Source organism: Heptranchias perlo, chromosome 30 (assembly GCF_035084215.1).
Source record: "Heptranchias perlo isolate sHepPer1 chromosome 30, sHepPer1.hap1, whole genome shotgun sequence".
NCBI lineage: Eukaryota > Metazoa > Chordata > Chondrichthyes > Hexanchiformes > Hexanchidae > Heptranchias > Heptranchias perlo.
In genome coordinates this window covers 34204117-34228139 of record NC_090354.1, presented here as the reverse complement: position 1 = coordinate 34228139, position 24023 = coordinate 34204117, and the positions used below count along the sequence as shown (strand labels likewise).

The 24023-nt window shown below is 47.8% G+C and overlaps 1 protein-coding gene across 1 annotated transcript in view; it reads left to right on the top strand.

Moving 5' to 3' along the window:
• Positions 1–24023, top strand: part of LOC137300046 (corticotropin-releasing factor receptor 1-like) — a 266363-nt gene that overhangs the window by 88064 nt on the left and 154276 nt on the right. The window contains exon 3 of the mRNA XM_067969147.1: positions 17525–17610. Within this exon, the coding sequence (XP_067825248.1) occupies positions 17525–17610 (86 nt within the window). The remainder of the gene's footprint in view (positions 1–17524; positions 17611–24023) is intronic.

Here is a 24023-nt window from a genome sequence, read left to right as displayed (position 1 = left end):
GTTGCCAATTTAGTCTGTGGTACAGGTAAAAATAGTCTGTGATACAGGTAACACCTTAGTCTGTGGTACAGGTGGCATTTTAGCATTTTGTACAGGTAACACTTTAGTCTGTAGTTCATGTGACACTTTAGACTGTGGTACAGGTGAACACTTTTGTCTGTTGTACAGGTAATAAATTATTCTTTGGTAAAGGTAACACTTTAGTCTGTGGTACATGTAATGCATTATTCTGTGGTACAGATAATGCTTTAGTCTGTGGTACAGGTAATATTTTGTCTGTGGTACAGGTGACACGTTAGAATGTGGTACAGGTGAACACTTTTGTCTGTTGTACAGGCGAAAACTTGTCTATAGTACAGGGTAATGAATTATTCTCAGGTACAGGTAATACTTGCCTGTACCATAGAAAAGTGTGGTGCAGGTAACACTTTAGTCTGTGGTACAGGTGAATATTTTGTCTGCTGTAAAGGTGAAAAATTGTCTGTAGTACAGGTAATGCATTATTCTGTGGTACAGGTAACACTTTACTCTGTGGTACAGATGAAAACTTTAGTCTGTGGTACGGGTGATCATTAGTCTGTGATACAGGTGAACACTTTAGTCTGTACGACAGCTAACACCTTAGTCCTTTTTGCAGGTAACAATAGTCTGTGGTACAGGTAAACATTTCTGTGTGTTGTACAGATGAAAACTTGTCTGTGGTATAGGTAATGCATTATTTGGTGGCATAGGTAACACTTTATTCTGTGGTACATGTAATGCTTTAGTCTGTGTGACAGGTTACATTTTAGTCTGAGGTACAAGTGAACACTTTTGTGTGTTGTACTGGTGAACATTTTAGTCTATGGTACAGGTGAACACTTCAGTCCATGATACACGTGAACATTCGTCTACTTTAAAGGTAACACTTTAGTCTGTGGTACAGGTGACAATTTAGTCTGTGGTACAGATGACATTTTAGTCTGTGGTACAGGTAACAATTTAGTCTGTGGTACAGGTAACACTTTAGACTGTGGTGAACACGTTAATCTGTACTACAGGTAACACCTTAGTCTGTGGTACAGGTAACAATAGTCTGTGATACAAGTGAACAATTTGTCTTTTGTACAGGTGAAAACTTGTCTGTAGTACAGGTAATACTTTATTTGGTGGCACAGGTAATACTTTATTCTGTGATACAGGTAACACTTTAGTCTGTGGTACAGGTAACACTTTAGTCTGTGGTACAGGTGACACTTTAGTTTGTGGTACAGGTGAACACCAGCCTGTGGTACAGGTGAACAGCACCACAATCAGAATTTATAAGCTCTGATGAAGAAGTGATGCCACTGAAAAGGGATCAAACCAATGATGGATTAAGTGAAGTTGAAGGAATGGGAATCGTAGAAAATTACAACACAGAAGGAGGCCATTCGGCCCATCATGTCCGAGCCAGCCGGAAAAGAACCATCCATCTTAATCCCACTTTCCAGCACTTGGTCCATAGCCCTGTAGGTTACGGCTCTTCAGGTGCACATCCAAGTACTTTTTAAATGAGTTGAGGGTTTCTGCCTCTCCCACCCTCTCAGGCAGTGAGTTCCAGACCCCCAACACCCTCTGAGTGAAAAAAATTTTCCTCAGCTCCCCTCTAATCCTTCTACCAATTACTTTAAATCTATGCCCCCTGGTCACTGACCCCTCTGCTAAGGGAAATAGGTCCTCCCTATCCACTCTATCTAGGCCCCTCATAATTTTATACACCTCAATTAAATCTCCCCTCAACCTCCTTTGTTCAAAGAAAACAACCCCAGCCGATCCAATCTTTTCTCATCGCTAAAATTTTCCAGTCCTGGCAACATCCTCATAAATCTCCTCTGTACCCTCTCTGGTGCAATCACATCTTTCCTGAAATGTGACCAGAACTGTGCGCAGTACTCAACCTGTGGCCTTACCAATGTTTTATACAGTTCCAGCATAACCTCCCTGCTCTTATATTCTATTGTAAACAATTTTACAACACCAAGTTATAGTCCAGCAATTTTTATTTGAAATCTACAAGCTTTCGGAGGCTTCCTCCTTCCTCAGGTAAATGTTCAGGAGCTCCTCGAAGCCTACGCATTTATACATCATAGAACAATACATGGTGTTTACAGACTGCCCCTGCAACTGCCCGTTGCCAAGGCAATCACCGTGTTCAGACAGAGAGGTGTCACCTACAGAACCCCCGAATACACATTCAACAAAAAAACAAACAGGAAAAAAAAATTGTAAACAATTTTACAACACCAAGTTATAGTCCAGCAATTTTATTTTAAATTCACAAGCTTTCGGAGGCTTCCTCCTTCGTCAGGTGAACGATGTGAAAATGAAATCCTCGAAATGAAATCGCATTTATAAATCACAGAACAATGCTTGGTGATTACAGACAGTTTTTTCAACTGCCCGTTGCCAAGGCAATCAGTGTGCAGACAGACGGGTGTTACCTGCCAGGTCTCAGAATATACAAATCACCAAAAAAAAACAACAAACAAAAAAAAACAGAGATAGAGAGGTAGAAACATAGAAAAGACAGCAACTGACCCGTTATATTAAAAACAGATAACATTTGTTCGCTGGTGGGGTAACGTGTAGCGTGACATGAACCCAAGATCCCGGTTGAGGCCGTCCTCATGGGTGCGGAACTTGGCTATCAATTTCTGCTCGACGATTTTGCGTTGTCGTGTGTCTCGAAGGCCGCCTTGGAGAACGCTTACCCGAAGGTCGGTGGATGAATGTCCCTGACGTTCAGGGACATTCAGGAACGGGATGGACACCTACAGACTCTGAAAGACGCCCTGGTAAGAACGGGATATGACGCTCGACTCATCGATCGACAGTTCCGACGGGCCACAGCGAAAAATCGCATAGACCTCCTCAGAAGACTAACACGGGACGCAACCAACAGAATACCCTTCGTCGTCCAGTACTTCCCCGGAGCGGAGAAACTACGGCATGTTCTCCGCAGCCTTCAACATGTCATCAATGACGATGAACACCTCGCTATGGCCATCCCCACACCTCCACTACTCGCCTTTAAACAGCCACCCAACCTCAAACAGACCATCGTTCGCAGCAAATTACCTAGCTTTCAGGAGAACAGCGTCCACGACACCACACAACCCTGCCACGGTAACCTCTGCAAGACATGCCAGATCATCGACACAGATACCACCATCACACGAGAGAACACCACCCACCAGGTGCATGGTTCATACTCCTGTGACTCGGCCAACATTGTCTACCTCATACGCTGCAGGAAAGGATGCCCCGGAGCATGGTACATTGGCGAGACCATGCAGACACTGCGACAACGGATGAACGGACACCGCGCAACAATCGCCAAACAGGAGGGTTCCCTCCCAGTCAGGGAACACTTCAGCAGTCAAGGACATTCAGCCACCGATCTTCGGGTAAGCGTACTCCAAGGCGGCCTTCGAGACACACGACAACGCAAAATCGTCGAGCAGAAATTGATAGCCAAGTTCTGCACCCATGAGGACGGCCTCAACCGGGATCTTGGGTTCATGTCACGCTACACGTTACCCCACCAGCGAACAAAAGCTATCTGTTTTTAATATAATGGGTCATTTGCTGGCTTTCTCTGCCTTCCGGATGTTTCTGCCTCTCTCTCTCTCTGTTTTTTTCCCTGTTTGTTTTTTTGTTGAATGTGTATTCGGGGGTTCTGTAGGTGACACCTCTCTGTCTGAACACGGTGATTGCCTTGGCAACAGGCAGTTGCAGGGGCAGTCTGTAAACACCATGTATTGTTCTGTGATGTATAAATGCGTAGGCTTCAAGGAGCTCCTGAACATTTACCTGAGGAAGGAGGAAGCCTCCGAAAGCTTGTAGATTTCAAATAAAAATCGTTGGATTATAACTTGGTGTTGTAAAATTGTTTACAATTGTCAACCCCAGTCCATTACCGGCATCTCCACATCATGGCTTATATTCTATGCCTTGGCTTAAAAATGAAAGTATCCCGCATGCCTTTTTAACCACCTTATCTACCTGTCCTGCTACCTTCAGGGATCTGTGGACATGCACTCCAAGGTCCCTCACTTCCTCTAAACCTCTCAGTATCCTCCCATTTATTGTGTATTCCCTTGCCTTGTTTACCCTCCCCAAATGCATTACCTCACACTTCTCTGGATTGAATTCCATTTGCCACTTTTCTGCCCACCTGACCAGTCCATTGATATCTTCCTGCAGTCTACAGCTTTCCTCCTCACTATCAATAACACGACCAACTTCTTGATCAAGCCCCCCACATTCAAGTCTAAATCATTAATACATACCACTTTTTGACCAGTCTGCCTTGTCAAAAGCCTTGCTAAAATCCATGTAGACTACATCAAATGCATTACCCTCATAGAACCTCCTTGTTGCCTTCTCAAAAAATTCAATCAAGACCTTCCCATAACCAATCCATGCTGACTGTCCTTGATTAACCTGTGCCTTTCTAAATGACAGTTTATCCTGTCCCTCAGAATTGATTCCAATAATTTGCCCACCACCGAGGTTAGACTGACTGGCTTGTAATTACTCGGTCTATCTCTTTCTCACTTTTTAAACAACGGCAAAATGTTAGCAGTCCTTCAATCCTCCGGCACCACACCTGTATCCAGTGAGGATTGGAAAATAATGGTCACTATGATAATACCATCCAATATTTCACACACCTCCTCCTTAATTACAATCTCTGCATCGTTCCCCCTCTTTTGTGAAGACAGATGCAAAGTATTCATTAAGAACCATACCCACATCTTCCACCTCCACACATAGTTTACCTTTTTGGTCTCTGATAGGCCCAACTCTTTCCTTAGTTAGAATCATAGAATCATAGAAATTTACAACATGGAAACAGGCCCTTCGGCCCAACATGTCCATGTCGCCCAGTTTATACCACTAATCTAGTCCCAATTGCCTGCACTTGGCCCATATCCCTCTATACCCATCTTACCCATGTAACTGTCCAAATGTTTTTTAAAAGACAAAATTGTACCCGCCTCTACTACTGCCTCTGGCAGCTCGTTCCAGACACTCACCACCCTTTGAGTGAAAAAATTGCCCCTCTGGACCCTTTTGTATCTCTCCCCTCTCACCTTAAATCTATGCCCCCTCGTTATAGACTCCCCTACCTTTGGGAAAAGATTTTGACTATCTACCTTATCTATGCCCCTCATTATTTTATAGACTTCTATAAGATCACCCCTAAACCTCCTACTCTCCAGGGAAAAAAGTCTCAGTCTATCCAACCTCTCCCTATAAGTCAAACCATCAAGTCCCGGTAGCATCCTAGTAAATCTTTTCTGCACTCTTTCTAGTTTAATAATATCCTTTCTATAATCGGGTTATCCTCTTGCTCTTAATATATTTATAAAACATCTTTGGTTTTCCTTAATTTTATTTGCCAGTATTTTTTCATGGCCCTCTCTTTGTTTTCCTAATTTCCTTTTTAATTTCACCCCTGCACTTTCGATACTCTTCTAGGCTTTCTGTGTTTGAGTTCTCGGTGTCTGACATAAGCTTCCTTTTCTGTCTTATCTTACCCAGGGGGCTCTAGATTTGGCAGTCCCTCCCTTTTTCTTTGTGGGAACATGTTTACTCTGAACCCCTTGAATCTCCCCCTTGAATGTCTCCCAGTGCTCTGACACTGATTTACCTTCAAGTAGCTGTTTCCAGTCCACTTTTGCTAAATCACTTCTCAGCTTAGTAAAATTGGCCTTTCCCCAATTTAGAACTTTTACTCCTGCTCTGTCTTTGTCTTTTTCCATAACTATGCTAAATCTAACTGAATTATGATCACTATCACCAAAATGCTCTCCCACTGATACTCCTTCCACCTGCCCAGCTTCATTCCCTAAAACTAAATCCAGGACTGCCCCCCGTTGAGAAGTAAGATATCTTTCAACGATGATGTCCTCAAAAATACAAATTCTATGTAATCTACAAGAGGACCACGATTCTGCTGAATTGTTAAACAGAGTTTGTCGAGCTCATAGAATAGAAGGAGGAAGTCTTGTCAATTACCAATATTCAGAAATTGAAGAAGGGATGGAAAGCATTGACCTGAGGATGGAGTGACCAAGATCCAGCTCCAGGAGAAGGTGGAGATCTGATATTTTTGATAGTGACAGCAAGCACAGGCTGATCTGACACAGGAGGTATGTATTTCCACATTCGAGCTGAGTTCAGGATACAAGATGGGCTGATATTCACGGGACATCAAGTAGCTATACCACTCTGGGTGACAGGAGATGAAATGCAGAATTCATTCGAGCCACTCTGGAATCTAAGGCTGGCGACAGAGAGTTGGAGAAGTGATTTACAGCCTTTGATGGACAAGGTCAGAGACACATTTCTCACTGTGTTTTATGGCAGTAACTAGAACCTCTAACGGGCAAGGACAGAGAGATGTTTCCCAACAACAACACCTTGCATTTATATAGCACCTTTAAAATAGGCACTTCACAGGAGCGATTATCCAACAAAATTTGACACCGAGCCACATAAGGAGATATTAGGACAGGTCCTAAAGGAGGAGAGAGAGGTGGAGACGTGTTTTTGGATGATGTCGCCGAGGGGCAGCATGTAGATGAGAAATAGGAGGGGGGCAAGGAAAGACCCTTGGGGGACTCCAGAGGCAACGGTGCAGGAGCAGGAAGAGAAACCATTGCAGGTGATTCTCTGGCTACGACTGGACTGATAGGAATGGAACCAGGTGAGGGCAGTCCCACCCAGCTGGACAACGGAGGAGAGGCATTGGAGGAAGATGGTGTGGTCAACCGTGTCAAAGGCTACACACAGGTGGAGAAGGATGGGGAGGGAGAGTTTACCATCGTCACAGATACATAGGATGTGATTTATGACTTTGATAAGGGCCGTTTCAGTACAATGGCAGGGGCGGAAACCTGATTGGAGGGATTCAAACAGGAAGTTGCGGAAAAGATGGGCACGGATTTGGGAGGCGACAACATGTTCAAGAACTTTGGAGAGGAAAGGGAGGTGGTTGGAGATGGGGCGGTAGTTTGCAAGGACAGAAGGGTCAAAGATGGGATTTTTGAGGAGGGGGGTGATGACGGCAGATTTGAGGGGGAGGAGGACAGTACCTGAGGAGAGGAAACTGTTAACAATATCAGCCAACATGGGGGCCAGGAAGGGAAGTTGGGTAGTCAGGAATTTAGTGTGAATTGGGTCGAGAGAACAGGAGATGGGTCTCACGGTGGAGATGGGTCTCATGGTCAAGATGAGCTCGGAGAGGGCATGAGGGGAGATAGGAGAGAAACGAGAGAGAGATGCAAATTCAGGGCTAGGGCAGGGGGGATCCATAGGGGAAGTTTGGCTCGGTGGGTTCGGGGAAGGGAGGGAAGAGGCAGCTGAATGGATGGTCTCAATCTTAGTGACAAAGTTGTCCATGAGCTCCTCGCACTTGTTATTGGAGGTGAGGGTGGAGGAGGCAGGGGAGAGGGGTTTAAGACGATGGTTTGTAGTGAAGAGGAGCCGGGTGTTATCTTTGCATTCCAGGATGATCTTGGAATAGTGAACAGTTTTGGCAGAGGAGAGCGGGACCTGATAGTGCTTTACGTGGTTCCTCTGTGCTGTATGCCAGTAGCCAGAATCTCTGATGGAAAAGGCTCCCATCAACTCCACGAGTAACAAGTTCACCCAAACAACATCGAGGGAGGAGTAATGTGAGAACCGGATACAATCATAGAATCATAAAAGGTTACAGCATGGAAGGAGGCCATTCGGCCCTTCGAATCAGCACCAGCTCTCTGCAAGAGCAATCCAGCTAGACCCACTCCCCTGCTCTTTTCCCGTAGTCCTTCAATTTTTTCCTTTCATGTACTTATCCAGATCCCTTTTGAAGGCGATGATTGAATCTGTCTCCACCACCCCCTCGGGCAATGCATTCCAGATCCTAACCACTCGCTGTGTAAAAAAAAGTTTCTCCTCATGTCACCTTTGGTTCTTTTGCCAATCACCTTAAATCTATGTTCTCTGGTCCTTGATCCTTCCACCAATGGGAACAGTTTCTCTCTATCTACTCTGTCTAGACCCTTCATGATTTTGAATACCTCTATCAAATCTCCCCTTAACCTTCTCTGCTCTAAGGAGAACAACCCCAGCTTCTCCAGTCTATCCACGTAACTGAAGTTCCTCATCCCTGGAATCATTCCAGTAAATCTCTTCTGCACCCTCTCTAAGGCCTTCACATCTTTCCCAAAGTGCGGTGTCCAGAACTGGACACAATACTCCAGTTGTGGCCGAACCAATGTTTTATAAAGGTTCATCATAACTTCCATACTTTTGTACTCTATGCCTCTATTTATAAAGCCCAGGATCCCGTATGCTTTTTTAACCACTTTCTCAACCTGACCTGCCACCTTCAATGATTTGTGCACATATACCCCCAGATCTCTGTTCCTGTTCCCCTTTTAGAGTTGTGCCCTCTAGTTTATATTGCCTCTCCTCGTTATTCCTACCGAAATGTATCACTTCGCATTTTTCTGCGTTAAATTTCATCTGCCACGTGTCCGCCCATTCCACCAGCCTGTCTATATCCTCTTGAAGTCTATCACTATCCTCCTCACTGTTTACTACACTTCCAAGTTTTGTGTCTTCTGCTCAAATTTTGAAATTGTGCCCTGTACACCCAAGTCCAAGTCATTAATATATATCAAGAAAAGCAGTGGTCCCAGCACTGACCCCTGGGGAACACCACTGTACACCTCCCTCCAGTCCGAAAAACAACCGTTCACCACTACTCTCTGTTTCCTGTCACTTAGCCAATTCTATATCCATGTTGCTACTGCCCCTTTTATTCCATGATCTATAATCTTGATGATAAGCCTACCGTGCGATACTTTATCAAACACCTTTTGAAAATCCATATACATCACATCAACTGCATTGCTTTCATCGACCCTCTCTGTTACCTCATCAAAAAACTCTATCAGGTTAGTTAAACACGATTTGCCTTTAACAAATCCGTGCTGGCTTTCCCTAATCAATCCACCCTCGTCCAAGTGACTGTTAATTTTGTCCCGGATTATTGTTTCTAAAAGTTTCCCCACCATTGAGGTTAAACTGACTGGCCTGTAGTTGCTGGGTTTATCCTTACACCCTTTTTTGAACAAGGGTGTAACATTTGCAATTCTCCAGTCCTCTGGCACCACGCCCGGATTTACAGATGTTTGGAAGATTATGGCCAGTACCTCCGCAATTTCCACCCTTTCTTCCTTCAGCAACCTAGGATCCATCCCATCTGGACCTGGTGACTTATCTACTTTAAGTACAGCTAGACTTTCCAGTACCTCCTCTTGATCAATTTTTAGCCCATCCAGTATCTCAACTATATCTTCCTTTACTGAGATTCTGGCAGCATCTTCTTCCTTGGTAAAGACAGATGCAAATTACTCATTTAGTACCTCGGCCATGCCCTCTGCCTCCATGAGTAGATCTCCTTTATAGTCCCTAATCGGCCCCACCCCTCCTCTTACTACCCATTTTCTGTTTACATGCCTGTAGAAGACTTTTAGATTCTCTTTTATGTTGGTCGCCAGTCTGTTCTCATACTCTATCTTTGCCCCTCTTATTTCCTTTTTCACTTCCCCCCTGAACTTTCTATATTCAGCCTGGTTCTCACTTGTGTTATCAACCTGACATCTGTCATATGCCCCCTTTTTTTCTGTTTCATCTTACTCACTATCTCTTTTGTCATCCAGCGAGCTCTGGCTTTAGTTGCCCTGCCTTTCTGCCTCGTGGGAATGTGCCTAGACTGTACCCGAACCGTCTCTTTTTTAAAGGCCGCGCACTCTTCAATTACAGTTTTGCCTGACAATCTATGATTCCAATTTACCCGGGCCAGATCTGTTCTCATCCCATTGAAATTGGCTCCCCTCCAATTGGGTAATTTAACTTTAGAGTGGTCCGTGTGCTTTTCCATAGCTATTCTAAATCTTATGAGACTATGATCGCTGTTCCCTAAATGCTCCCCCACTGACACTTGCTCCACTTTGCCCACCTCATTCCCTAGAACCAAATCCAGCAATGCCTCCTTCCTCGTTAACTCTAACCAAATAGATTCTGTCCTTGACCCCTCCAGGACATCCTCTCTCTCCAGTACTGCAATATTCTCCTTAATCAATACCAGGGCGCTAGGGGATGGTGTTACTGAGTGACCATAAGAGACCATAAGACCATAAGAGATAGGAGCAGGAGTAGGCCATTCGGCCCCTCGAGCCTGCTCCGCCATTCAATGAGATCATGGCTGATCTGATTTTTACCTCAACTCCACTTTCCCCCCCTTCCCCCATAACTTTTGACTCCCTTGCTGATCAAAAATTTGTCAAACTCAGCCTCGAATGTATTCAATGACTCAGCCTCCACAGCTTTTTGGGGTAAAGAGTTCCAAAGATTCACGACCCTCTGGGAGAAGAAATTCCTCCTCATTTCCATCTTAAACGGGCGACCCCTTATTCTGAGACTATGCCCCCTAGTTTTAGATTCCCCCATGAGGGGTAACATCCTCTCAGCATCTACCCCATCGAGTCCCCTCAGAATCTTGTATGTTTCAATAAGCTCTCCCCTCATTCTTCTAAACTCCAATGAGTATAGACCCAACCTGTTCAATCTTTCCTCATAAGACAACCCTTCCATACCCGGAATCAACCTGGTGAACCTTCTCTGAACTGCCTCCAATGCAAGTATGTCCTTCCTTAAATAAGGGCACCAGAACTGTACGCAGTACTCCAGGTGTGGGCTCACCAGCACCCTGTACAGTTGTAGCATGACTTCCCTGCTTTTATACTCCATTCCCTTAGAAATAAAGGCCAATATTCCGTTTGCCTTCCGGATTACCTGCTGTACCTGTACGTTGACTTTTTGTGTTTCATGTATGAGGACACCCAGATCCCTCTGTGCCGCAGCATTTTGTAGTATTTCTCCATTCAAATAATATTTTGCTTTTTTTATTTTTCCTTCCAAAGTGGATGACTTCACATTTTCCCACATTATATTCCATCTGCCAAATTTTTGCCCATTCGCTTAACCTGTCAATATCCCTTTGCAGACACTTTGTGTCCTCATCACAACTTGCTTTTCCACCTATCTTTGTATCAGCAGCAAATTTGTCCACAAGACACTCTGTTCCTTCATCCAAGTCATTGATATATATTGTAAATAGTTGAGGCCCCAGCACTGATCCCTGCGGCACCCCACTAGTTACAGATTGCCATTTTGAAAATGACCCTTTTATCCCGACTCTTTGTTTTCTGTTAGTTAGCCAATCCGCTATCCATGCCAATATATTACCCCCAACACCATGAGCTCTTATCTTGTGCAGTAATCTTTTACGTGGCACCTTATCGAATGCCTTTTGGAAATCCAAATATACTGCATGCATTGGTTCCCCTTTATCCACCCTGCCCGTTACTTCCTCAAAGAACTCTAATAAATTTGTCAGACACGATTTCACCTTCATAAAACCATGTTGACTCTCCTTGATTGTATTATGAGTCTCCAAATGTCCTGCTACTACTTCCTTAATAATGGATTCTAGCATTTTCCCAATGACAGATGTTAGACTGACTGTGACAGTGTGAAGAAGCCCCTTTTCCACCAGTCAATATTTCCCGTTGATTTCAGGGTGGGATTACTCACTGTCACTCATAAATAACCAGCACGTCACACAACGTAAATTGCTCCACTGTAACTGCGCAGTGCTGACCCCAAATGTATCAAAGGGCCTTGTGGGAGGTTCAAATTTAAATGATCACAGCAGAGTGACCCCGGGGGGTCATGGCAGCAGAGTGACCCCAGGGGGTCAGTGCAGCAGAGTGACCCCGGGAGGTCATGGCAGCAGAGTGACCCCGGGAGGTCATGGCAGCAGAGTGACCCCAGGAGGTCATGGCAGCAGAGTGGCCCAGGGAGGTCATGGCAGCAGAGTGACCCCGGGAGGTCAGGGCAGCAGAGTGACCCCGGGAGGTCAGGGCAGCAGAGTGACCCTAGGAGGTCACGGCAGCAGAGTGACCCCGGGGGGTCAGGGCAGCAGAGTGACCCCAGGAGGTCACGGCAGCAGAGTGACCCTAGGAGGTCATGGCAGCAGAGTGACCCCAGGAGGTCATGGCAGCAAAGTGACCCTGGGAGGTCACAGCAGCAGAGTGACCCCAGGAGGTCATGGCAGCAAAGTGACCCTGGGAGGTCACAGCAGCAGAGTGACCCCAGGAGGTCATGGCAGCAAAGTGAACCTGGGAGGTCACAGCAGCAGACCTGCTGATACAATGAAGTGTCAAGATCTGGCTAACCTAATGCTGCAGTGTTTACCAGGAGCTCCTCAATCACAGTGTGTAATGCTTTATGTGGTTAGAGAGGACAAACCAGGGTGAGCAACAGTCAACTCTGTTTGGCTGCACCCGCCAAGATGTCATCAACCATATAGGAACATAGGAACAGGAGTAGGCCATTCAGCCCCTCGTGTCTGCTCCGCCATTTGATAAGATCATGGCTGATCTGTGATCTAACTCCATATACCTGCCTTTGGCCCATATCCCTTAATACCTTTGATTGCCAAAAAGCTATCTATCTCAGATTTAAATTTAGCAATTGAACGAGTATCTACCGCACAGCAACCGCGGAGAAGCATTTCACTGCCGTGGCGGAGAGCCAGATGCAGGGTCGAGCCGTCTGCTGCCAGGATACCTCCAGTCACCGACTCCCATCAGCCTGGCCCAGCCACTCATCGGATAATCAGTTACAGACTCAAACAAGCCTCCATCTCCATCCAGGCAGGGCTGTGGGCAAGGTGCCCTCCCCCATGATGTTGAGTTCACCGTCTATCCCTCGCTCAGCCTGTGCCCAGCAGGTTTGACACATTCATTGACGATGCTGTCCCTTCTTTCTCCCAGTGTCTAACACCTCAGACTTATCTGTACCCTCATTGAATGCCATTGGCCACAACTATTTAGTTCCTTGGCTTTTCATCAAAAATATATTTTGGTACAGGCAGCCATTAAATTGAAAAAATCATAAATGTGAGGTGTTGAGATGAAGTGAAATCTTGGCATTGCTCTGAGTCTGGCCCAGCTTTAATGGAATGAGTTTAATCTGGTTCATACTTATTAAAGATTCATAATGTTGCAGTGTTCAGTTTGTATAATACTCAGAACAGCATGACTGCCTTATACAAAGTCAGCAATCAACGAGCTGAAAGTGGTTGGGAATTGAAGGTGATTGCTTACATTACAGAGAATAACAAATTGAAACATCTCTGGATCAAAGGGAGGTCCCGGGAGAGCAGTCAGTACATCTCTCACAGGGCTGTCACTTCATGCAGTTATCTACTGCCTTATCACGTCTTCTAGAAACATCCCAAAGGGATTCACATATAAAACAGTAAGTTGTGAAGTTACTGTACGTACATGTACAGAGTGACCTGGTCCCATGACCAGTGCTGACACACCATGTACAGAGTGACCTGGTCACATGACCAGTGCTGACACACCATGTACAGAGTGACCTGGTCACACGACCAGTGCTGACACACCATGTACAGAGTGACCTGGTCACACGACCAGTGCTGACACACCATGTACAGAGTGACCTGGTCCCATGACCAGTGCTGACACACCATGTACAGAGTGACCTGGTCCCATGACCAGTGCTGACACACCATGTACAGAGTGACCTGGTCACATGACCAGTGCTGACACACCATGTACAGAGTGACCTGGTCCCATGACCAGTGCTGACACACCATGTACAGAGTGACCTGGTCCCATGACCAGTGCTGACACACCATGTACAGAGTGACCTGGTCACATGACCAGTGCTGACACACCATGTACAGAGTGACCTGGTCACACGACCAGTGCTGACACACCATGTACAGAGTGACCTGGTCACACGACCAGTGCTGACACACCATGTACAGAGTGACCTGGTCCCATGACCAGTGCTGACACACCATGTACAGAGTGACCTGGTCCCATGACCAGTGCTGACACACCATGTACAGAGTGACCTGGTCCCATGACCAGTGCTGACACACCATGTACAGAGTGACCTGGTCCCATGACCAGTGCTGACACACCATGTACAGAGTGACCTGGTCCCATGACCAGTGCTGACACACCATGTACAGAGTGACCTGGTCCCATGACCAGTGCTGACACACCATGTACAGAGTGACCTGGTCACATGACCAGTGCTGACACACCATGTACAGAGTGACCTGGTCATACGACCAGTGCTGACACACCATGTACAGAGTGACCTGGTCCCATGACCAGTGCTGACACACCATGTACAGAGTGACCTGGTCCCATGACCAGTGCTGACACACCATGTACAGAGTGACCTGGTCCCATGACCAGTGCTGACACACCATGTACAGAGTGACCTGGTCCCATGACCAGTGCTGACACACCATGTACAGAGTGACCTGGTCCCATGACCAGTGCTGACACACCATGTACAGAGTGACCTGGTCATACGACCAGTGCTGACACACCATGTACAGAGTGACCTGGTCCCATGACCAGTGCTGACACACCATGTACAGAGTGACCTGGTCCCATGACCAGTGCTGACACACCATGTACAGAGTGACCTGGTCATACGACCAGTGCTGACACACCATGTACAGAGTGAAAGGGCCCAATGAGTTCCCACCTTGAGTTGGACAGTATCCTGCCAGTAATCCTGGGCACTGCCTCCATACAACCACTCATCCACAGGAGAGATGATCTAATAGTATTAAAGAGCTCAACGATTCCCCTCCAGTTACTTGTGTACAGCCCGGCCCCAGTGATTTGGAGCCCAGAATACAGATCCCTCACAATCTGGGACCCCAGGCCTGTCTGACAGCGGTCTGATTGATCAGTGATTGGAGTCTGTGTCAGGCTCCTGGTGGGGTGACTGCAGGTAGGGCTGAACGTGAAAGAAGCGGGTGGTGGGGGGTGCAGGGAGGGGAGGGGGGCTTCCTGCCCTTTCGGAGACCTCACAGATACTTTAAGAAACCAGCTCCCAAGGCAGAAGGCCGCTCCTTTAAGATGCTGCGGGCCTTTAAATGCTGCTGCAGCCTAGCTCCCGCCAACTACTGGGCGAGTACCCTCCCGGTGAGCACCCACCAGGTGAGCACCCACCGGGCGAGCTGGCATGGGCGAGCACCCACCGGGAGAGCACTCACCGGGAGAGCTGGCACTGGGTGAGCACCAACCGGACGAGCACCCACCGGGCAAGCTGGCACCGGGCGAGCTGGCACCGGGAGAGCACCCACCGGGAGAGCACCCACCAGGCGAGCTGGCACTGGGCGAGCACCCACCGGATGAGCACCTACCGGGCGAGCACTCATCCGGCGAGCTGGCACTGGGTGAGCACCCACCAGGTGAGCTGGCACTGGGTGAGCACCCAACAGGTGAGCTGGCACTGGGTGAGCACCCACCAGGCGAGCTGGCACGGGCGAGCACTCATCAGGTGAACACCTTCCGAGCAAGTACCCACCGGGCGAGCACCCATCAGGCAAGCACCCACCGGGCGAGCACCCATTGAAGCCTAGACTTTCCGTAACACCGGGTATCTGCTGATTTTTGGTATGTGGTGATCACCTGTTGGATTTATGGGAAGTGTGAGCCCCCTCTACCCAGACCCCCACAAATCTCAGGGCCTTTAATTTTATTTAACTGTGTGCCTCACTGCTTATTTTATTTATTTTATTTATTCTTTTAGGTGTCAGCCGTGTCTCAATATCACTCTCGCTCTGAGTCAGAGGGTTGTGGGTTCAAACCCCACCCCAGAGACTTGAGCCCAAAATCCAGTCTCACCCTCCCAGTGTCTTTCGGATGAGACATTAAACCGAGTCCCCGTCTGCCCTCTCAGGTGGATGTCAAAGGTCCCACGACACTATCCCTGAATCAGTTCCACTTCACTGATTCCTGATCGGAGAATATTTCTCTTCAATTAGTGAAAAATATCAACAAACCATTTTTCACTCCACTGCCTTCCTCTTAACCCAATCCTCTGACTGGTCCTTTTCAGGATTACCGTTCCCCTCTCCCTCGAGTGCACAATTTCCCCTGTCAATAAGTTACATGGAGTCTATTATATTAATAAGTTAGAGTATGAAACAGTTTATATTTCAGAAAATAGTGACTACAGTTACATATTGAGGGATTGTTCAGTCGACAGGAATACTCCTGGCTGGCAACGCGGTTTGCACCAATCAGATTACTCACTGAATTTATACCAATGTTAATTCAGGCAATTCTAATGGGGACTGTTGGTGAGCCTACCCATTGATGAATCCAAAGTAGATTTTCTGGCTTCTCTCCTCTCCTCTCTTCTCTCCTCCTCTCTCCTCTCCTCTACTCTCTTCTCCTCTCCTTTCTCTACCCTTCCTCCACTCTCTAGCCCCTCTCCTTCTCTCCTCTCCTCCCCTCACCATTCCTCTCTCTACCTCTCCTCCCCTCCAATCTCTACCCCTCCTCACTTCCTTTCTTCCTCACATTTGCTCACGTCCCCTCCTCTCCTCATTCCCTCCCCTCTGTACCTCTCCTCTCTCTCCTCTCCCCGCCTATTTACTTCCCTGATCTCTCCTTTCCGCGGCCTCCCGAGATCATCCTCTCCTCCCTTTCCACTACTCTCCTCTCCTGGGCACTCTTTCCCTCTCTCTTTTACCTTCTCCCACAGACCATGGACAATCCCTCTATCATGGCCTCTGCCCACCAATTGAATCCCGTGTTGGAATGTTCTGTGTAAATGATATTTAAACTTCAAATGTAATGAAACAAAACTCCAGAATATTCAAATAACATCACTGAGTTTAGAATTAGAGGGGGGAAAATACCTGTCACATAATTCGTCCCATCACTGAACAGTCTTTACTTGTCCTCACTACAAACAGGCTCGTGAGCTGAGGCCTCACCTTGTGGCCACAGTGAATCGATGGAACAAATGATTTATTCTTGTCCACTGGGTTGCACCAGGTACGGCACAAACTGCCAAAGTTATAATTCTGATCTCTCTGATTGGTGAAAATCACTACACTGACACCATGGGGACAGTGTTAACCTCACTCACCCGTCGGGAGACTGATGGGATTGGGAACAGCTCCGGCTTCACACCCGCCCCGATCGAAGTCAATGGGGAGTAATATTGATGGGGTGTGAATCCGACCTTTCACCTGATCCCCTGGGGTCCCACCTGCTCAGTGAGGTTAAAATTATCGCCCTGGTCTGTGTTGGAATACGATTGGTCCCACACCCAACATGGCCCTTAAACTGCAGACTGTTCCTGTCTGTAACATGAATGGAGACTTTCTTCATCTCCTCTGCCCATGATGTAAGGACAATGCAAAGAACAAAGGGCTGGAATGTGCAAACGACACAAGCAGCAATCACTGTGTGTCCAGCTCCCCCACATAACAGGGGCACACCGTAACTCCCGGGCTGTGATCTCGGTTTGCTGTGGACAATCTGAATGATGTTTCTCTGTGATTTGCCCACAGACAGTGTATTCAGAGAGTGCCTCGAGAATGGAACATGGGCCAGAAAAATCAACTACTCCCAGTGCCAGCCCATCCTGCAGCAAAAGGTTTGTGCAACTCTTTACCCTTCGATAGAATCAACCCGACATAAAAAACAAAGGAAGAGACCTTTCAGCCACTGACATTAACTGTACTCTCAGACACCTCACTCTGAACTCACCAGGACCTGTGCACCTGGGCAAGGCGGAGGAGAGACCAAAAACATCACAGAGACGGTGACTTCAGGGGTCAGTGTGTGATATTAAAGGAGACGGTGACTCTAGGGGTCAGTGTGTGATATTAAAGGAGACGGTGACTCCAGGGGTCAGTGTGTGATATTAAAGGAGGCGGTGACTCTAGGGGTCAGTGTGTGATATTAAAGGAGACGGTGACTCTAGGGGTCAGTGTGTGATATTAAAGGAGACGGTGACTCTCGGGGTCAGAGTGTGATATTAAAGGAGACGGTGACTCTAGGGGTCAGTGTGTGATATTAAAGGAGACGGTGACTCTCGGGGTCAGTGTGTGATATTAAAGGAGACGGTGACTCTCGGGGTCAGTGTGTGATATTAAAGGAGACGGTGACACTCGGGGTCAGTGTGTGATATTAAAGGAGACGGTGACTCTAGGGGTCAGTGTGTGATATTAAAGGAGACGGTGACTCTAGGGGTCAGTGTGTGATATTAAAGGAGACGGTGACCCGAGGGGTCAGAGTGTGATATTAAAGGAGACGGTGACTCTCGGGGTCAGTGTGTGATATTAAAAGAGACGGTGACTCTCGGGGTCAGTGTGTGATATTAAAGGAGACGGTGACACTCGGGGTCAGTGTGTGATATTAAAGGAGACGGTGACTCTAGGGGTCAGTGTGTGATATTAAAAGAGACGGTGACTCTAGGGGTCAGTGTGTGATATTAAAGGAGACGGTGACCCTAGGGGTCAGTGTGTGATATTAAAGGAGACGGTGACTCTCGGGGTCAGTGTGTGATATTAAAAGAGACGGTGACTCTAGGGGTCAGTGTGTGATATTAAAGGAGACGGTGACTCTCGGGGTCAGTGTGTGATATTAAAAGAGACGGTGACTCTAGGGGTCAGTGTGTGATATTAAAGGAGGCGGTGACTCTAGGGGTCAGTGTGTGATATTAAAGGAGGCGGTGACTCTAGGGGTCAGTGTGTGATATTAAAGGAGGCGGTGACCCTAGGGGTCAGTGTGTGATATTAAAGGAGACGGTGACTCTAGGGGTCAGTGTGTGATATTAAAGGAGACGGTGACTCCAGGGGTCAGTGTGTGATATTAAAGGAGACGGTGACCCTAGGGGTCAGTGTGTGATATTAAAGGAGACGGTGACTCTAGGGGTCAGTGTGTGATATTAAAGGAGACGGTGACTCCAGGGGTCAGTGTGTGATATTAAAGGAGACGGTGACTCTCGGGGTCAGTGTGTGATATTAAAGGAGACGGTGACTCTAGGGGTCAGAGTGTGATATTAAAGGAGACGGTGACTCTAGGGGTCAGTGTGATATTAAAGGAGGCGGTGACTCTAGGGGTCAGTGTGTGATATTAAAGGAGACGGTGACTCGAGGGGTCAGTGTGTGATATTAAAGGAGACGGTGACTCCAGGGGTCAGTGTGTGATATTAAAGGAGACGGTGACTCCAGGGGTCAGTGTGTGATATTAAAGGAGACGGTGACCCGAGGGGTCAGTGTGTGATATTAAAGGAGACGGTGACCCTCGGGGTCAGTGTGTGATATTAAAGGAGACGGTGACTCCAGGGGTCAGTGTGTGATATTAAAGGAGACGGTGACTCTCGGGGTCAGTGTGTGATATTAAAGGAGACGGTGACTCGAGGGGTCAGAGTGTGATATTAAAGGAGACGGTGACTCTAGGGGTCAGTGTGATATTAAAGGAGACGGTGACTCTCGGGGTCAGTGTGTGATATTAAAGGAGACGGTGACTCTAGGGGTCAGTGTGTGATATTAAAGGAGACGGTGACTCTAGGGGTCAGAGTGTGATATTAAAGGAGACGGTGACCCTAGGGGTCAGTGTGTGATATTAAAGGAGGCGGTGACCCTAGGGGTCAGTGTGTGATATTAAAGGAGGCGGTGACCCTAGGGGTCAGAGTGTGATATTAAAGGAGACGGTGAACCTAGGGGTCAGTGTGTGATATTAAAGGAGGCGGTGACCCTAGGGGTCAGAGTGTGATATTAAAGGAGACGGTGACCCTAGGGGTCAGAGTGTGATATTAAAGGAGACGGTGACCCTAGGGGTCAGTGTGTGATATTAAAGGAGGCGGTGACCCTTGGGGTCAGTGTGTGATATTAAAGGAGGCGGTGACTCTAGGGGTCAGAGTGTGATATTAAAGGAGACGGTGACCCTAGGGGTCAGTGTGTGATATTAAAGGAGGCGGTGACTCTCGGGGTCAGTGTGTGATATTAAAGGAGGCGGTGACCCTAGGGGTCAGAGTGTGATGTTAAAGGAGGCGGTGACCCTAGGGGTCAGAGTGTGATGTTAAAGGAGACGGTGACCCGAGGGGTCAGTGTGTGATATTAAAGGAGGCGGTGAGCCTAGGGGTCAGAGTGTGATGTTAAAGGAGGCGGTGACCCTAGGGGTCAGTGTGTGATATTAAAGGAGGCGGTGACCCTAGGGGTCAGTGTGTGATATTAAAGGAGGCGGTGACTCTAGGGGTTAGTGTGTGATATTAAAGGAGACGGTGACTCTAGGGGTCAGTGTGTGATATTAAAGGAGGCGGTGACCCTAGGGGTCAGAGTGTGATATTAAAGGAGGCGGTGACCCTTGGGGTCAGTGTGTGATATTAAAGGAGGCGGTGACCCTAGGGGTCAGAGTGTGATATTAAAGGAGACGGTGACCCTAGGGGTCAGAGTGTGATATTAAAGGAGACGGTGACCCTAGGGGTCAGTGTGTGATATTAAAGGAGACGGTGACTCTAGGGGTCAGAGTGTGATATTAAAGGAGACGGTGACCCTAGGGGTCAGTGTGTGATATTAAAGGAGACGGTGACCCTAGGGGTCAGTGTGTGATATTAAAGGAGACGGTGACTCTAGGGGTCAGTGTGCGATATTAAAGGAGACGGTGACCCTAGGGGTCAGAGTGTGATGTTAAAGGAGGCGGTGACCCTAAGGGTCAGAGTGTGATGTGAAAGGAGGCGGTGACCCTAGGGGTCAGAGTGTGATGTTAAAGGAGACGGTGACTCTCGGGGTCAGAGTGTGATGTTAAAGGAGACAGTGACCCTCGGGGTCAGAGTGTGATATTAAAGGAGACGGTGACCCTAGGGGTCAGAGTGTGATATTAAAGGAGACGGTGACTCTTGGGGTCAGTGTGTGATATTAAAGGCGGCGGTGACCCTAGGGGTCAGTGTGTGATATTAAAGGAGACGGTGACCCGAGGGGTCAGTGTGTGATATTAAAGGAGACGGTGACTCTAGGGGTCAGTGTGTGATATTAAAGGAGACGGTGACTCTCGGGGTCAGAGTGTGATATTAAAGGAGACGGTGACTCTAGGGGTCAGTGTGTGATATTAAAGGAGACGGTGACCCGAGGGGTCAGTGTGTGATATTAAAGGAGACGGTGACTCGAGGGGTCAGTGTGTGATATTAAAGGAGACGGTGACTCTAGGGGTCAGAGTGTGATGTTAAAGGAGGCGGTGACCCTAGGGGTCAGTGTGATATTAAAGGAGGCGGTGACCCTAGGGGTCAGTGTGTGATATTAAGGAGACGGTGACTCTAGGGGTCAGTGTGTGATATTAAAGGAGACGGTGACTCTAGGGGTCAGTGTGTGATATTAAAGGAGGCGGTGACTCTAGGGGTCAGTGTGTGATGTTAAAGGAGACGGTGACTCTAGGGGTCAGTGTGTGATATTAAAGGAGACGGTGACTCGAGGGGTCAGTGTGTGATATTAAAGGAGACGGTGACTCTCGGGGTCAGTGTGTGATGTTATAGGAGACGGTGACTCTCGGGGTCAGTGTGCGATATTAAAGGAGACGGTGACCCTCGGGGTCAGAGTGTGATGTTAAAGGAGGCGGTGACCCTAGGGGTCAGAGTGTGATGTTAAAGGAGATGGTGACTCTCGGGGTCAGAGTGTGATGTTAAAGGAGACAGTGACCCTCGGGGTCAGAGTGTGATATTAAAGGAGACGGTGACCCTAGGGGTCAGAGTGTGATATTAAAGGAGACGGTGACCCTAGGGGTCAGTGTGTGATATTAAAGGCGGCGGTGACCCTAGGGGTCAGTGTGTGATATTAAAGGAGACGGTGACTCTAGGGGTCAGAGTGTGATATTAAAGGAGACGGTGACCCTAGGGGTCAGTGTGTGATATTAAAGGAGACGGTGACCCGAGGGGTCAGTGTGTGACATTAAAGGAGGCGGTGACCCTAGGGGTCAGAGTGTGATATTAAAGGAGACGGTGACTCTAGGGGTCAGTGTGTGATATTAAAAGAGACGGTGACCCGAGGGGTCAGTGTGTGATATTAAAGGAGACGGTGACTCTCGGGGTCAGTGTGTGATATTAAAGGAGACGGTGACTCTAGGGGTCAGAGTGTGATGTTAAAGGAGGCGGTGACCCTCGGGATCAGTGTGATATTAAAGGAGGCGGTGACCCTAGGGGTCAGTGTGTGATATTAAAGGAGACGGTGACTCTAGGGGTCAGTGTGTGATATTAAAGGAGACGGTGACTCTCGGGGTCAGAGTGTGATGTTAAAGGAGGCGGTGACCCTCGGGATCAGTGTGATATTAAAGGAGGCGGTGACCCTAGGGGTCAGTGTGTGATATTAAAGGAGACGGTGACTCTCGGGGTCAGTGTGTGATATTAAAGGAGACGGTGACCCTAGGGGTCAGTGTGATATTAAAGGAGACGGTGACTCTCGGGGTCAGTGTGTGATATTAATGGAGGCGGTGAGTCTAGGGGTCAGTGTGTGATATTAAAGGAGACGGTGACCCTAGGCGTCAGTGTGTGATATTAAAGGAGACGGTGACCCTCGACGTCAGTGTGTGATATTAAAGGAAACGGTGACTCTCGGGGTCAGTGTGTGATATTAATGGAGGCGGTGAGTCTAGGGGTCAGTGTGTGATATTAAAGGAGACGGTGACCCTAGGCGTCAGTGTGTGATATTAAAGGAGGCGGTGACTCTAGGGGTCAGAGTGTGCTATTAAAGGAGACGGTGACCCTAGGGGTCAGTGTGTGATATTAAAGGAGACGGTGACTCCAGGGGTCAGTGTGTGATATTAAAGGAGACGGTGACCCTAGGCGTCAGTGTGTGATATTAAAGGAGACGGTGACCCTAGGCGTCAGTGTGTGATATTAAAGGAAAAGGTGACTCTCGGGGTCAGTGTGTGATATTAATGGAGGCGGTGAGTCTAGGGGTCAGTGTGTGATATTAAAGGAGACGGTGACCCGAGGCGTCAGTGTGTGATATTAAAGGAGGCGGTGACTCTAGGGGTCAGAGTGTGCTATTAAAGGAGACGGTGACCCTAGGGGTCAGTGTGTGATATTAAAGGAGACGGTGACTCCAGGGGTCAGTGTGTGATATTAAAGGAGACGGTGACCCTAGGCGTCAGTGTGTGATATTAAAGGAGACGGTGACCCTCGACGTCAGTGTGTGATATTAAAGGAGACGTTGACTCTAGGTGTCAGTGTGTGATATTAAAGGAGACGGTGACTCTAGGGGTCAGTGTGTGATATTAAAGGAGACGTTGACTCTAGGTGTCAGTGTGTGATATTAAAGGAGACGGTGACCCTCGGGGTCATTGTGTGATATTAAAGGAGGCGGTGACTCTAGGGGTCAGTGTGTGATATTAAAGGAGACGTTGACTCTAGGTGTCAGTGTGTGATATTAAAGGAGACGGTGACCCTCGGGGTCAATGTGTGATATTAAAGGAGGCGGTGACTCTAGGGGTCAGTGTGTGATATTAAAGGAGACGGTGACTCTCGGGGTCAGTGTGTGATATTAAAGGAGACGGTGACCCTAGGGGTCAGTGTGTGATATTAAAGGAGACGGTGACCCTCGGGGTCATTGTGTGATATTAAAGGAGGCGGTGACTCTAGGGGTCAGTGTGTGATATTAAAGGAGACGGTGACCCTAGGGGTCAGTGTGTGATATTAAAGGAGACGGTGACCCTCGGCGTCAGTGTGTGATGTTAAAGGAGACGGTGACCCTCGGGGTCATTGTGTGATATTAAAGGAGGCGGTGACCCTCGGGGTCATTGTGTGATATTAAAGGAGGCGGTGACTCTAGGGGTCAGTGTGTGATATTAAAGGAGACGGTGACTCTAGGGGTCAGTGTGATATTAAAGGAGACGGTGACTCTAGGGGTCAGAGTGTGATATTAAAGGAGACGGTGACCCTAGGGGTCAGTGTGTGATTTAAAGGAGGCGGTGACTCTCGGGGTCAGTGTGTGATATTAAAGGAGACGGTGACTCCAGGGGTCAGTGTGTGATATTAAAGGAGACGGTGACCCTAGGGGTCAGTGTGTGATATTA